The following is a 17,167-nucleotide window of genomic DNA, read 5'->3' as shown; positions in this document are numbered from 1 at the left end:
ATATTGCATTCAAAAAACTGTCTGCCGTCGGCTAAATGAATGTTAATGCAAACTATTTCTTGAGACCTACATGTATATGCAAAACAGGTCATCGACTTTTCCGAAACCTCTATAATATGGACACCGTTTCCATCATCATTGAAAGTAAAGAGATAACCCACTCCATACGCTGCATTCCGAACACTCACTATTACGGACATGTTGTTTTAAACTGTCTGAGGCTACATGGACACCAGTTATACCTACCCCAAAGGGGGGCACGGGTGGCCCAGTCGTCTAAGGCGCCGCGATTCGCTGTGCAGAGTTGCGTCCCTTGGGCACGCCAGAAACCTATGATTGTGGGTTCGAATCCCGGTTCGCCCCGATTATGTTTCTAGGTTTGTCAGCACCATACCCGTGCTCGTGGGTTTCACCGAAGTGGTAAACGTCTTAGACCTGCATCACTTCGAGCTTTCCTCCCACATTAAGCTGACACGCCGCGATATAACTGGAATACTGTTAAAAGCGGCGTTAAACCGAACTCACTCACTCACTCACTCACTTACCCCAAAGCTTGTAAGCATCCCAAACACACTTCCAGATATACTAGCAAACCCCGCCGCCATGATGGCGTGCATCTCGGACGGTGTAACGAGGTTGAGGTACGGCTTCACAGATATGGGAGCCTCTGCCTGCAAAACAAGGAGTTACAGAATGTCACTGGGAAACCGTGAAAAACACTTTCATTTCGCTGTGCAGAGTTGCGTCCCTTAGGTGTGCCAGAAACCTATGATCATGGGTTCGAATCCCGGTTCGACGTGATAACGTTTTTAGGTTTCACAGTTTAAGGTTTTCAAAGTTGGACAAGTCTCAGCCCTGCATCAACAATTTGTATTATTTTCTCAATAGCTCAATTATCTTCTCGAAATTACGAAGTGTTTGTCCTTGCTTCGATTATTTTCTCGTCATATCAAGTTTTTTTTTCAAAAACTCGAATATTCGAGTTTTTGAAATACATTTTGAATAACGATAAAAGAATCGAAAGTACGAGAAAATGATCGAAGCAGCCAGAAAAAAACTGGAAGCAGCGAGAATATTTTCGAAATATCGAGAAAAAAATCGGTGTAACGAGAAAGTACTCTAAGTTTCAAGAAAATAATGTAAATAACGAGAAATTTCGATTTAATAAAATAATGAATGCTAATGACGTGGCAAAATTAGGCTTTCGTAGAAAAAAGTAATCATCATCTTATTCCCAAAACTTATTTTAATTACCGATGGTTGAACGTATTAGATACACATCTTCCACAGTTTACATTTGATTGTAATTCATAATATTATTAACTACAGTACCAAACAACAGTTCAGGATCACCCGATTCTTTCATGTTACTATAGTTAATCTGTCATGCAATGATGAGCCTTAACTGTTATTTAGTAGTACACAAAGGTGATCGCAACTCACGGGACCAAGGAACATGTTAAGTGCAGCGTTCACGGATGCTATAGGACTTGTGCCAAGACAGAAGGTCAGGAACCATCCAAAGTTGGCTACAAACGCCTGGAGAATCCCGTAGTGGTACAACACATTCACTGTGGCGCTCATTGTGATCACCAGCGGCATAACCTGAATAAGATACACTTCATTAAAGCAATGGCGGTCACTATTTTGAAAACACTGTTTTTTTATGCAATTGCGGTCACTATTTTGAAAACACTGTTTTTATGTATAAAGTAACATGGTTAATTGGCATAACTGTTCTTGACCTTTTTAATATTATTGTTGTTGGATATTACTTTTACAATTTCGAGGAAACAATTTTTTAATGTGGCTTTATATCTGATAGTTTAAAACCCCAGCATAATCTGCCTCGGAAAACCGGAAATAACTGTCTTGAAATAATTGTCTCAGGTTGAACATTACAGGAATTGAAGCAAATAAAGTAGACGAAATAATGTTTAGTGACAGAATGCTTCAAAAAGTGAACTTAATTTGGACAAAATAATGATTTTAAAATAATTTATTCAAGAACACTAACATTAAGCGTAGATGAGCTGTTGATACTCACGGCAAACACAAACTTATGGTCTCTGTAGGATTGACCAAACACAAACACAGACCCCTTGTCCGTATGTTTCAGAAATTCTTCAACTCTTTCTCCAAGCCAAAAGAATAGGTTGTAGCCTGCGGTGGTTCTTAGGATCAAGAGAGCACAGAGGAACTGCGTTCCAATACCCCAGAATACAGCATGCCAGTTTACCTGAAGAGCAAATACACGAACGAAGCGTGAATGAGTGAAAATTAAGCAACATTTCATTTAGAGACCGACCATTTGATATTGATTGATAATATACATCGTTGCAAGGCGCTTTCCTTGAAAGGATATTCAGTTTCATAGATTTATTTAAACAAAATATCTGATCTTCATACAAGCCCCCTAACCCCATGCCCCACAATATCAAATGGTTGATCCTTTTTATCAAGCGTATGACGTTGATGTGGGAGGAAGTCTCAAGATGATGCAGATATTAGACCTTTGCCATTTAATACTTACGACAACTGAATGCAGAGAGACAAACGATGATAATCAGGTCGTCTTTGAGATTTGAACCCGCGCAAAACGAATTGCAGAAGCTTATACCACATGGCCACTGTTTCTCCTTTAGCATAATATAGTAAACATGTTTCACGTTGCTGTTAACAATATTCAAGATAGTCGAGCTACCTTTGTTTTTTAGCCCCATTTATTTATATTATTTTGAATTAGAGGGGGGGGGGGGGGGGTGGTTTTGGATACATAGTCATTTATATCATATAAATAATATTAGTGCCATCAATGCAATAAACTAACAAGAAGAACGTGCATCACGATTCGATAAATATGCAAATAAGATTACCTTACAGAATCTTACTTTGAAAAGCTTCATACGTTCATGCGCTGCCAGGGGGCACGGGTGGCCCAGTCGTCTAAGGCGCCGCGATTCGCTGTGCAGAGTTGCGTCCCTTGGGCACGCCAGAAACGTATGATTGTGGTTTCGAATCCCGGTTCGCCCCGATTATGTTTCTAGGTTTGTCAGCACCATACCCGAGCTCGTGGGTTTCACCGAAGTGTTAAACGTCTGAGACCTGCATCACTTCGGGCTTTCCTCCCACATCAAGCTGACACGCCGTGATATAACTGGAATACTGTTAAAAGCGGCGTTAAACCCAACTCACTCACTCACACACTCATGCGCTGCCTACATGCCCGAAGAACTGTAGCTTAACGTTCCCATCAATTTTGATAGAGTAACTTCTTTCAAAGGTATTTAGAGTTTGGAGCACTTAGTAAGGATAAGATATATGGATGAATGCCTTCTTTATTACGATCAGGAGCGACGTTCGGTGTAGGTGCTTGATATAGTTGTCAGAACTTGCACCGAAGCGTCACTCCTTTTTGTAATAAAGAAGTTGTTCATCCATATATCTTATCCTTACTTAATTGTAATAGATGTGTTCCAATGTGTCAATGTACTATAGAATACATTGGGCGGTTCACTCGGGTGTTGTATACACACGCATAATACAATATTATGTTCTAATATTTCATATTAACGATACGAAAATACGGCTAATATTCTTGTATGTACTTTCGTATCCTGTTTATAGTCTTTGGGACACTTCTGATGGGCACGTCTATATATGGTCACAGTGACATTACTGCTGAATATGACTATATATAGTCACAGGAGGATCACCATGGCTAGAGTAGGTGCCCAGTAACATGTAGCTATCTGGTCTACAATAGGTCCCCAGTAACATATAGGTCCCCAGTCCGAATATCAATAGGTTCCCTAGCTGTAATCTGTAATTATCCGGATAGCAATAGGTCCCAAGTAACCTATACTTGCCCGGAAAGCAATAGGTCCCCAGTAACCTATACTTGTCCGGATAGCAATATGTCCCCAGTAACCTATAATTGTCCGGATAGCAATAGGTCCCAAGTAACCTATACTTGTCTGCATAGCAATAAGTCCCCTGGAACCTATGCTTGTCCGGATAGCAATAGGTCCTCAGTAACCTATACTTGTCTGCATAGCAATAGGTCCCCTGGAACCTATGCTTGTCTGGATAGCAATAGGTCCTCAGTAACCTATACTTGTCCGGGTAGCAATAGGTCCTCAGTAACCTATACTTGTCTTCATAGCAATAGGTCCCCTGGAACCTATGCTTGTCTGGATAGCAATAGGTTCTCAGTAACCTATACTTGTCTGGATAGCAATAGGTCCCCAGTAACCTATACTTGTCCGGATAGCAATATGTCCCCAGTAACCTATAATTGTCCGGATAGCAATAGGTCCCAAGTAACCTATACTTGTCTGCATAGCAATAAGTCCCCTGGAACCTATGCTTGTCCGGATAGCAATAGGTCCTCAGTAACCTATACTTGTCTGCATAGCAATAGGTCCCCTGGAACCTATGCTTGTCTGGATAGCAATAGGTCCTCAGTAACCTATACTTGCCGGGTAGCAATAGGTCCTCAGTAACCTATACTTGTCTTCATAGCAATAGGTCCCCTGGAACCTATGCTTGTCTGGATAGCAATAGGTTCTCAGTAACCTATACTTGTCTTGATAGCAATAGGTCCCCAGTAACCTATACTTGTCCGGATAGCAATAGGTCCCTAGTAACCAATACTTGTCTGGATAGCAATAGGTCCCCAGTAACCTATACTTGTCCTGATAGCAATAAGTCCCCAGGAACCTATACTTGTCCGGATAGAAATAGGTCCCCAGTAGCCTATATTTGTCCGGATAGCGATAGGTGCCCAGTAGCCTATACTTGCCCAGATAGCAAAACGTCCCCAGGAACCTATACTTGTCCGGATAGCAATCCGTCCCCAGGAACCTATACTTGTCCGGATAGCAATAGGTCCCAAGTAACCTATACTTGTTCGGATAGCAATAGGTCCCCAGTAACCTATACTTGTCCGGAAAACAATAGGTCCCAAGTAACCTATAATTGTCCGGAAAACAATAGGTCCCCAGTAACCTATACCCGTCCTGATAGCAATAGGTCCCCAGTAACCTATATTTGTCCGGAGAGAAATAAGTCCTCAGTAACCTATTTTTGTCTTGTCGCAATAGGTCACTTGTAACCTATACTTGTACGGGTAATGGCGAAGAGCCTAAGAGCTATATAAATTATAGCCTTCATAAAATATTTGAAAGTTTTCAATTCAAAAGTTTCCTTTCTAACATTAACATGGTCATGAAATGGATGAATCGGGTCTCCTCGAGTTCCCTGGGGCAATTTGGTGTCAGTTGGCGCGTTCTTTATGTATAGCGTTATGAAAAGATTTCCACTGAATAATATTGTAAGTGGATTCAACAAATTGGATTCACATATTCCATACGTGTTTGTCAGTTCAGTGACATAGGCGGACGCTATGGGCCATAAAATTCGTTCGTTTCTTTTCAAGCGTAAGGCGATAGATTAGTTTAAACATATTTCATTCAGGTTGAAATGGATTGGGAACAAGTTATCCAACTTAGGACACCCTCTCCATGGTATTTACAAGAGCATGTACAGTAAATCATATTCAAGTAAAACAGAAAAGAAGTGTATAGATATAAAAGAAATGTGAAAAAGTGAGACTAGTATATTTACATTAAGGTGTTACCCAAAATTCTTTTTATGACTTATACACATTTGCACTGCCTTAAAGATAAGTTGATTTTCGATAATGGACAAACCTTCATTTCCGTTTAACATCAAATTTAAATCAAACTAAACATTGCTTAGATTTGAATTTAAAGTTGATTCAACTAGTTGATTATGTGGTGAAGAAAAGCCGAGTGCTGTATCGTCAGCAAAGAGTCTTGTTGTGCAATCTAATTCATCATCAATGTCGTTAACAAATACAATAAATAAAAAGGGACCTAACACCGACCCCTGTGGAACGCCAGCCTTCAAAATCCTTGGCTTGGATAGCGCTTCGCTTGCAAACTCTTATTGAGTACGATTTCTTATGTAACTAGACAGCCATTCGTGTAACTTCCCTTTTATACAAATTGAATACATTTCTAATTTGTACATAAGCCCTCTATGCCAGACACAATCAAATGCTTTTGACACATCACCCCAAAAAATGCAATATTTTTCTCTATTGTCTAAAGATATACAAATTTAATTATACAATTCAATTAATTGGTGGACAGTGGAATGCCTGACTGGTATTAATATAACAATTTATTGTCATGCAAATAGTTATAGTTATAAAGAGGCTGAAATACAATTCTCTCAAACACTTTACCAATACAACTAAAGGGTGAAACTGGTCTGTAATTTGTCACAACTGTATGATCACCTTTCTTATACAAAGGCATAACATGCGCTCTTTTCCATTCTGATTGACATGCATTTAAAGCCAATGAATGATTGAACAACAAACATAAAACAATACTGATGCTGTTTACTGTTTTCTTTAATAGGTTATGACTTAATTTGTCTGAACCAGATGTCATTAATTTGAGTAAGAGGCGACTAACGGGATCGGGTGGTCAGGCTCGATGACTTGTTTGATGTGTGTCATCGTATCTCAATCGCGTGGATCTATGCTCACGATATCAATCACAGGATTGTCTGGTCCATGCTCGATTATTTACGGACCGCTGTCATATAGCTGGAATATTGCAGAGTGTGGCGTTAAACAACAAACAAACCATATTAATTTGTAGACATTTTATACCGTCAAATATTTCGTTTTCTGAGACAGTTAATTTATCAAACATACTCTTAGTGCGTTGCTTGAAATATGTTAATTCTTCAGTTAGGGTAGTTATAGATTGGAAATATTCATTTAATCTCTCTGATTTTTCTAAATCTGAAAAAATAGTGGGACAGACATCTTGTTTCCTTAACGGCAATATTTTTCTCTATTGTCTAAAGATATACAAATTTAATTATACATTTCAATTAATTGGTGGACAGTGGAATGCCTGACTGGTATTGATATCACAATTTATTGTCATGCAAATAGTTATAGTTATAAAGAGGCTGAAATACAATTCTCTCAAACACTTTACCAATACAACTAATGGGTGAAATTGGTCTGTAATTTGTCACAACTGTATGATCACCTTTCTTATACAAAGGCATAACATGCGCTCTTTTCCATTCTGATTGATATGCATTTAAAGCCAATGAATGATTGAACAACAAACATAAAACAATACTGATGCTGTTTACTGTTTTCTTTAATAGGTTATAACTTAATTTGTCTGAACCAGATGTCTTATTAATTTGAGTAAGAGGCGACTAACGGGATCGGGTGGTCAGGCTCGCTGACTCGGTTGATGCGTGTCATCGTATCTCAATTGCGTGGATCTATGCTCACGATATCAATCACAGGATTGTCTGGTCCATGTTCGATTATTTACGGACCGCTGTCATATAGCTGGAATATTGCAGAGTGCGGCGTTAAACAACAAACAAAGCATATTAATTTGAAGACATTTTATACCGTCAAATATTTCGTTTTCTGAGACAAATAATTTATCAAACATACTCTTAGTGCGTTGCTTGAAATATGTTAATTCTTCAGTTAGGGTAGATATGGATTGGAAATATTCATTTAATTTCTCTGATTTTTCTAAATCTGAAAATATAGTGGGACAGACATCTTGTTTCCTTAACGGGGGAATGTTGGAAGATGTTCCAGAGTTTTTGACAACCTATCTTAATAATTTCTAATATGATTGTTTATTTACTATATATAGTTCTATCATCTATGTTAGAATAGAACTTTTCTTTCGCATGACTTTACATGTTGTTGACTTTATTGCGTTGTATTTTTGTAGGCTATAATATCTGTCTCCTAAACTCTCCTTTTTGATTTCTTTCGTAACCTATTACGTATCCTGCACTACTTTCTTGTGAATCAAACCATTTGTCATTAGGGTTACAAAATTATTCAATCTTTCATACAACACTTCACACATATCATCAACATTTGTACATTCCTTAGATGGCGATAGAGGGGGCAGATAAAGCACAAAAAACATCATTCAGAGCGATAGATGCTGGAGGGAAGGCACCAAAAAAATTAATTAGCATTCCGAACGAACGTGATTAGGGAGGTTGAACACAACAGATATACATAAAATCAGAACGATCTACGAGGGAAGGTATATGCCATATCATGATGCCTGTCGACTAGTAGATGGGCAGCAACTAGCAACAAATAGAACGCTCACAGGGGGACGAAATAAGGGGTGAAAGCTGATTTAGACCGCAGTTCCATCTGTATGACTGCGGTTTATGCAGAGTCGTGTTGCGGCCAGACACACCAAGGAATGCGATATCAAGAGCAAACGACGCACCCCCTCAGGGCTTAATGAAACGCACTCCTTCCTCTCTCGTAGGCTCTCACGGCAATCATGGGATAGCGAAGCCAATTATGCCCCAGACTCCCTGTCCTGGGCTACCCTTAAGATATCATCTGCATAAAGAGCTGTGTGTACAAAAGTTATTTGGATCACTGATAACGATGAATAGGAATATATACCAGTCGTTTACCTTTAATAATTATTTTACGAGGTTCAGGTTTGTACACGATTTGTACAGGGTGCAGATAAGGAGGATCGATTAAATCGGGGGGCTATACATGAGTATTAAGATACTGATCAACTTGTATTGTGAGGAGGATTATCTGAGGTCTGTTATTTAGATTTAAAGTATGTAGGTCATCAGATAGATAATGATGATGAATGATAGACGATGCATTGCTTTTGATTGATGTCTCTATAGCTACTGAATCTCATACGAGTTAAGTATTTTTCAATTTTTAGTTCTCACTTGAAACACGCGAACACTGGTATTGTGCTGACAAACCTAGAAACACTATCGGGGCGAACCGGGATTCGAACCAAAAATCGTAGGTTTCTGTCGTGCACAAGGTGCGCGACTCTGAACAGTGCATTGCGGCGCCTTAGACAACAGGACCATACATGCCACAGGTTCATTGGAGGACACGAGTGCACACGAGTGCAATGTACACAATGATTCGTCGAGGGGTAGCCAATAGGAGAAAGCGTTCTCTGGTCACGGCCCAGATTCAATGAATGAAATGCGTGAAGACAATCTCGGGTTTCCTCAGACGTGATTTATGAGTTAAATGGATGTAAAGTGTAACTAATATGAGCCCTGCCTGGGGTACCACAAGGTTCCGTTTTAGGGTCATTTCTATCCATGTTAATAAAATGAAATTTGTTGTTTAAGACTTTCACTGTAATATTACGTTTGAAACAATTATGTTTATGTGTAGTCGTTCAAATGCAGAGTTAATCTGCTAATTATGTCCCACATTCAGCTGACCCTCCCTGATGTAATACTACTATTCACGGTGGGGTGTTAATCCAACGTACTCGTCACCTGTCGAATTGAACATTAAAAAGATTGTTTTGACAACCTGTTGTTTTCGGGAAAAGATATTCCTATGAGATCATACTTTCTTAATATTCAGTCATATTATGGCAATATGAGGTGGATCATCACTCTCTGGACAAATGATATCGAATTCGGCAAAATAGCCCGAAATAAATACATACCAATATCTGAGTGTTTTTCTGACAAAAACGTACTGTACTCAGCTGATCCGTCATGATATAATTTAACTACAATCCGCTCTACAGTACGTCGTGCATAGGATTTCAGTGACACTCTAAGAACACAGTGTTTTTATTGCGTACTGAACATTAGAAAGGCCACCTGTCATCGGAGATTGGAGCCTACTGGGGAATAAACATTGTTTGTATTTTCCAACGTCTCTAAATTTAAACTTCAACCCAATTATCGATTGCAAACTTAAATTTGATCTTCCCTTACAACCTTCCCATGTTGAAATCACTATGAAGGTATGGTTCACTTAATATTCAGTGTCTCCTTTGTGAGCAGATGAGGTGGAACGGCCCTTTCCTGCCACTAATGGTTTCGAAATCGACATTAACACAATAATATATATCGGGTGAGGTGAGATGAGGTTAAATCAGGCTTAACATGGCCGTCAAGATTATAACAGTTATTCTGTGTCTGTGTGTGGGCGCGTGTGTGCTTGAACTAGTCCGGACCAATGCTGTTTTGTTTAGTGAGTGAGTTGGGTTTTAACGCCGCCCTTAACAGTATTCCAGTTATATTTAGACACTGACTCCGAGCCGACCAGTCCTTGTTTCATCTCATCCCCATAACGCCGAGCTTCTGCCACGGAAACAACAAGTACCATGATGATGGTAAAGACCATGACGACAACGACGACGACGACGATGATGATGATGATGATGATCATCATCTATCTTAATTTATTATGTGAATACATATTTCTCGTGCAGATTCTCGCCATTTTTCGTCCATGCTGATGTATACAATATCTCATTCCAAGTTTTTCTTGTATTTGTATTTCTATGTTTAGTACCGATGTGGGATATAGGCCCATGATAAAGTATAGTACCTAACACCTTTCCTACATAAAAGCAATGGTTTAACATGGTCTTCCAAATTTGACACATTAGATGTACGACGCGATTCCCTATTTTGACTTGTACCATATGTTCCCGTTTTTCAGGCTATGTACATATGGCTTGGCGAGAGGAAGGAAATAGTATCTACTTCATTCCCCTCTAACTACGTACGTTTCGGTAAACGGACTGATTGGTAAAATGTTTTCAAGCAAGAGTGTGTACAGCTTCAATTTCGTTGATATATCTATACCCCACATTTCAACAACAAACAGGAAAATGGGGACAACTTTTGCATCAAAGGTCTTAAAAAATTGTATATAAGGAATAGGCTTATATAAGTAATTTCTAAATGGAAAACAGTAAATGTTTAGCCTGAGATTCTGACCAACTACAGAGTTCTGACCAATATAAATACAGTGATGTCATTCTCGGATCGATGGTACAAAGTATCCGTACCTTTAACTACGTATGTGAGATACAATAACGTTTGTGGAACTGGGCCAAGGGTATTTATCAAGCTAGAATATAATACCCTGGATAATCGAGGATGGGACAGCAAAATACTTACTCTATCTGGATGTTTGGACATCAAGAAGCCGACAATGATGAAGAAGGTGAGACCGCCGAGGGGAATTAGGTTGTGTGAACCGGAATTGGCGGCATTTATCCCCAAGTAGGTGACTACAAATATCACCATGGCAACATACAGTGACCTTGAGAAAAGGAGAGAAAGAGCAAGTGATGACAAATATACAGAACATGTTATGTTTCGTACGAACATAAATACACAAAAGGCTCGTGGCATTCAATGAATTAACATATGCCCAACAAACATAAAGCAATAAACATGTATTGAACAAAGAATAATATATAGTTGAGCACTTTTGGATCGAACTGGAAGGCACCTGAGAAAGCGTTCGACTCTTCCAAGTGTTCGACACATAAAGAAATGAAATGTTGACTTCTTCGCAACACCAATAAGACGTGACGTGCTCATTCAGTTCGACACAACTGAGAATATATTTACATTAGAGTTCGACATTACGATGTTCAGATGTATCTATAACTCTCCGATCTGCGTGATTCCGATGTGAGAAGCTTACTATTGTATTCCTCTCGCCAAGCTCTATGTACAGAATGTGACAAGCTTACCATTGTATTCCTCTCGCCAAACCCTATGTACAGAATGTGACAAGCTTACCATTGTATTCTCTCGCCAAGCCCTATGTACAGAATGTGACAAGCTTACCATTGTATTCCGCTCGCCAAACCCTATGTACAGAATGTGACAAGCTTACCATCGTATTCCTCTCGCCAAGTCCTATGTACAGAATGGGACAAGCTTACCATTGTATTCCTCTCGCCAAGCCCTATGTACAGAATGTGACAAGCTTGCCGTCGTATTCCTCTCGCCAAGCCCTATGTACAGAATGTGACAAGCTTGCCGTCGTTTTCTCTCGCCAAGCCCTATGTACAGAATGTGACAAGCTTACCATTGTATTCCTCTCGCCAAGCCCTATGTACAGAATGTGACAAGCTTACCATACCATTCCACTCGCCACACTCTATGTACAGAATGCCAGAAGCTTACGTTTTTCGTCATATTGTCACACCCAATGTACGAAATGTGAGAAGCTTACCATCGTATTCATCTCGCCAAGCTCTATGTACAAAAGGTGAAAAGCATATTCCTGTTGCCATGCCTTATGTATAAAAGGTTTGAAACTTTCTATCTTGTCCCCCTGTTCAAGCCCTGTGTACAGAAGGTTAAAATCTTACCATCTTATTCCTCGTGCCAAGCGAGGGTACGCCTGAAGGCCCTTGCGTTGTTTCGAGGGGACCACATTGAGACACTCACGTATCCGTGTCCAGAAGTTCACCTTAACGATGACGAGAAGAACGAATATTGATGCTAACAGCAACCTCACTGATCCTTCGTCGCCGAAGGAATGGTACATGCTGAAGCCGAAATAGACGAGGTATGCCGTCAATAATACCGCATATAGTATAGCTTTCAGCAGCGTTTTGTTCCTTACTATCCCAGCCCATAGGGACACCCTGCTCCGACGTATCACTCCTCCGCATTCTAGATAATATTCTCTATAGTCTTCGTCGTCGTTGACGTCATTGATGACGTCATTGTTGATGTCATGGATGACGTTATTGTTGACGTTAGTCAGGGATGTAGACAGCGTTGTTTCAACAAATTTGCCCTTTTCGCTGTCCTGCAATGAAACATATGTTTCAGGGGTACAGAGTATGTTATTGAGCTAATATTTTGATTCAGTGTGCAATGTTTCAGCAGCTAACATAGAACCAGTTTCGGAGTTTCTTATGGTCCCCGATCTTATACGTGTTAGATACTGTTATTGAGCCTTGGAATTTACACTAATATTTTCCCTCATTGTCCTTTAAACATATCATATCATTTAATATCAGGGCGGCCAAAATCTATTGTTATTTCTATCCAGTAAAGAGTCTTGCTTAAATTATTTGTTTAGATGGGAAAGTAAAGAGTCTTGCCTACACTAAGGTCACATATTTGCTGACGAGTCCTTCACACATATCATGTCATTTTATATTAGGGCGTCCGATATTTATTTTTATTTATTTCCAGTAAAGAGTCTTGCTTAAATTATTTGTTCGGATGGTAAGGTACAGAGTCTTGCCTACACTAAGTTCACATTGTTGCTGACGAGTCCTTCACACATATCATGTCATTTTATATTAGGGCGTCCGATATTTATTTTTATTTCTTTCCAGTAAAGAGTCTTGCTTAAATTATTTGTTCGGATGGAAAGTAAAGAGTCTTGCCTACACTAAGTTCACATTTTTGCTGACGAGTCCTTCACACATATCATGTCATTTTATATTAGGGCGTCCGATATTTATTTTTATTTCTTTCCAGTAAAGAGTCTTGCTTAAATTATTTGTTCGGATGGTAAGGTAAAGAGTCTTGCCTACACTAAGTTCACATTGTTGCTGACGAGTCCTTCACACATATCATGTCATTTTTTATTAGGGCGTCCGATATTTATTTTTATTTCTTTCCAGTAAAGAGTCTTGCTTAAATTATTTGTTTAGATGGGAAAGTAAAGAGTCTTGCCTACACTAAGGTCACATATGTGCTGACGAGTCCTTCACACATATCATGTCATTTTATATTAGGGCGTCCGATATTTATTTTTATTTCTTTCCAGTAAAGAGTCTTGCTTAAATTATTTGTTCTGATGGTAAGGTACATAGTCTTGCCTACACTAAGTTCACATTGTTGCTGACGAGTTTCACAGACAGGATGATTTGGTAAGAAACATGACCATGGCATCTGAAAATGATAACATTGAAGTACACAAAAGACTAAACACCTAAAGTACCCTGTCGTGGACCATTGATTCCTAAAAGTATATATTTTCCAACATAAGGAAGCTCCGAGGTTCACACTTCATTAAACACACACAAAGTGAAAGTAAATTCATAACTGTCGTTGGAATGCTGTACTGGGAATGAGGAGCGGTAAAATGGGGTCGTCGCGTTCACGATTATTTCACTTACATAAAGTCGTGCATGAGTGCATGTGTGTGGGGGTGCATTTGTTTGGATTTATGCCCTTCGTATTCCTACCCGACTGCGATACAATTTTTAGCGAGGTGTGGTATGACGCGGCCAGTTGATTGAATCAATTACCTTCCTCTCTACGGGCAGTCTGTCCAACCATTACACCACGGAGGTTTAAGTGAGTGAGTGAGTGAGTGAGCTGGGTTTAACGCCGCTTTTAAAAGTATTCCAGTTATATCACGGCGTGTCAGCTTAATGTGGGAGGAAAGCCCGAAGTGATGCAGGTCTCAGACGTTTACCACTTCGGTGAAACCAACGAGCTCGGGTATGGTGCTGACAAACCTAGAAACATAATCGGAGCGAACCGGGATTCGTAACCACAATCATAGGTTTCTGGTGTGCCCCAGGGACGCAACTGTAGCACAGCGTTGGTTGGTTGGTTGGATTGTTGTTTAACGCCGCACTCAGCAATATTCCAGCTATATGACGGCGGTCTGTAAATAATCGAGTCTGGACCAGACAATCCAGTGATTGATATCATGAGCATCGATCCACGCAATTGGGATCGATGACATGTATCAACCAAGTCAGCGAGTCTGACCACCCGATCCCGTTAGTCGCCTTTTACGACAAGCATAGTCACCTTTTACGGCAAGCATGGGTTGCTGAGGACCTATTCTACCCCGGAATCTTCAAGGGTCTGTAGCACAGCGAATCGTGGCGCCTAAGACGACAGGGCCACCCGTGCCCCCGCCCCCGCGGTGGTTTAAGTGCACGAAGACACTCGGAGCATGTCGGCTTTTACCCCCATCCACATTATGCCCCAAGCATCAGTGGATTATTTCACGGCACATCATGTACCGCCAGATCCCATCGCACAAACTAAATTGAAGGATGAACGATTTTACTTTTCTGTAGTCAGATCAGAAATTGGGTATGCCATTACATTTAGAGAAAATATATAAGGTCAAATGTTAGAACTGAGCCACAAATACCCCCGGGTTGTGTCGAATACCTCCAGGTTGTGTCGAATACCTCCAGGTGGTGTTATATAACAGCTACGTGAACGACACAAGTGTGGGCGTATTAGCCCAGATTAACGGTATCGTTGACTTGTAGACGTTTATGTGCTCTTCGTGTTCGACAGGCTTCACAGTTTGTTTAAGAAGAGAAATGTCAATATTTCAACATTAAGCAACTTCGAGTTGTTGTTTTTTTCTTGTTAACGAGGTTACTCTCTCTTGAACGGCATTTTATCAGGTTGGTTCAAGTACCAACATTATCGTGTTTTCTGAGGTAGTAGTTGGGAATTACCCCAGCTTACATCGGTCATCTTGGTGGCAAATGTAGCTGAGATCACAGATTTCTAAGATTATTTGGGACTTTTGTGGGTCTTTTGTATGCATTCCCCTTTTACGAAAATCCCACTTGGAACTAAAAAGGTGAATATATTCGGCATGGCAACATGATTATCGAATTTATTGCATATAAATAACAGCAAATGAAGGTGGATTCTGCCCTCTGTCGATGTCAGGAAAGCATATGGAGTCATCAATAATTATTTGATGAGAAACTTTAGAGAAGATGATGTATTCAAGTAGTCATGGCATCCTATGTGAACAGCGTTAAACCCAATAAAGTCACTCAATCTAAGTGACCTCAAACGTCCCCTCTTCTTTTCGTCCTCATAACAAAACAGTTATTACAATAACTATTATAATCATTTTAGTTGTATTGCAAAGGTATCATCATAACATGAATTACTCAATTCATTCATTCAAGATGTACACTCAATTGAGACCGCCTCCGTGGTTTAGTGAATAGAGCACCCGCGACATGCCAAAGGATGTTTAAAAAAAGTACTTTTTGTTACCCTGCCAGGCGCTCGGTATTAAGGGGCTGAAACAAGGACTGGTCGGCTAAGAGTCAGTATACTGTGAGTGATGTATTTATGTTAAACTGCGGCATGGTATCTCTGTGGGGTATCACTTATGATCGGCATTAGTCCGGACAAGTACAAGTAGCCACACACACACATATATACACACAGGTACATGCACGTCGCTATGTAAGTGCAATAATCTTGAACGCGACGTTCAACACCATTTCACCTGACTTCCACTAAATAGATTAACAGATGATTCGACAAAAAAAACTAAACTTTCAATATAGTGGTCAATATCCACAGATAAATCCACTCATAAAAAAAGTGTAAGTCAACAAGTCCCCAGTGAAAGATCAGCCACTCTGTGTTTACAATACATGTCTCTCTATTTTATGAATAATATTGCAAAATAAGCATTTGGTTTCTTCGGCAACTTACTTGGTATTTGTCTGTGTTTTCTTCACGAAATTCGTACTCCTTGTCGGAGGACATATTTACGTGTTATCAGTCTCTCTGGGATGGTGTGCTTCACTGGGTCAGTGGTTTTATGTAAGTATGAACTCACTGGTTACGTTTTGGCGCTTGTTTTCGTACGTTCGTGAGATGAACCTTCATTCTATCCGTTTTTACACCGATGAGTGTTACAGTATTCTATATCTATAATAGCATACACTGGTTTGTCTTGTCCAATCTTGGGTATTTGCTGGCCATCGTCATATAGTTGGAATATTGCATACGAGGGCTGGTCAAAAAGTTCCAAGCCTGACTAACTTTCAACTATGGGCCATGACAAAGTGAACTAGTCAATATAGTACATTGTTTAGGTAGTTCACTACAAGTGTATTTTGTCTGTTGAGGCCGTCTGTATAATAGGGACCGCCAGTTGAACGTGAAAGGGGTCAAAATCGACACAGAATGGAAAAGAACGAGTACTGAGCAGTCATAAAGTTTATTACTTTAGAGAAAAGTACCCCCCAAAAAATTCATGACCGCGTGTCAGCAGTGTATGGGGATAAGTACCCCAGCTATTCCACTGTTAAACGTTTGTCAGCTATGTTTAAGGCTGGGACAAAAAGTCTTGATGATAACCCTAGGTCTGGAAGTCCTTCAACTTCCATAAGTGAAGATTCAATCAAGGAGATAGAAAAAACTTATACTGTCTGATGTATTACCATTGCTGAACTTGAGACACAGGTCTAAGCTATGGATCCATTGAAACTGTTATTCATGTACATTTACAGATGAATAAGAT

The 17,167-nt window shown here is 39.8% G+C and overlaps 1 protein-coding gene across 1 annotated transcript in view; it reads right to left on the bottom strand.

Moving 5' to 3' along the window:
• Window positions 1–16,479, bottom strand: part of LOC124145440 (solute carrier family 28 member 3-like) — a 31,359-nt gene extending 14,880 nt beyond the window's left edge. Inside the window, exons 1-6 of the mRNA XM_048391787.1 lie at window positions 16,354–16,479; window positions 12,255–12,700; window positions 11,044–11,188; window positions 2,048–2,239; window positions 1,444–1,605; window positions 546–671 (exon numbers count right to left, since the gene is read on the bottom strand). Of these exons, the coding sequence (XP_048247744.1) occupies window positions 546–671; window positions 1,444–1,605; window positions 2,048–2,239; window positions 11,044–11,188; window positions 12,255–12,700; window positions 16,354–16,407 (1,125 nt within the window). The 5' untranslated portion in view covers window positions 16,408–16,479. The remainder of the gene's footprint in view (window positions 1–545; window positions 672–1,443; window positions 1,606–2,047; window positions 2,240–11,043; window positions 11,189–12,254; window positions 12,701–16,353) is intronic.
• Window positions 16,480–17,167: the final 688 nt, after the last annotated feature.

This window comes from Haliotis rufescens, unplaced genomic scaffold (genome assembly GCF_023055435.1).
Source record: "Haliotis rufescens isolate VD_foot unplaced genomic scaffold, xgHalRufe1.0.p SCAF_10, whole genome shotgun sequence".
NCBI classification, from domain to species: domain Eukaryota; kingdom Metazoa; phylum Mollusca; class Gastropoda; order Lepetellida; family Haliotidae; genus Haliotis; species Haliotis rufescens.
This window is presented reverse-complemented; position numbering and strand designations above follow the sequence as displayed.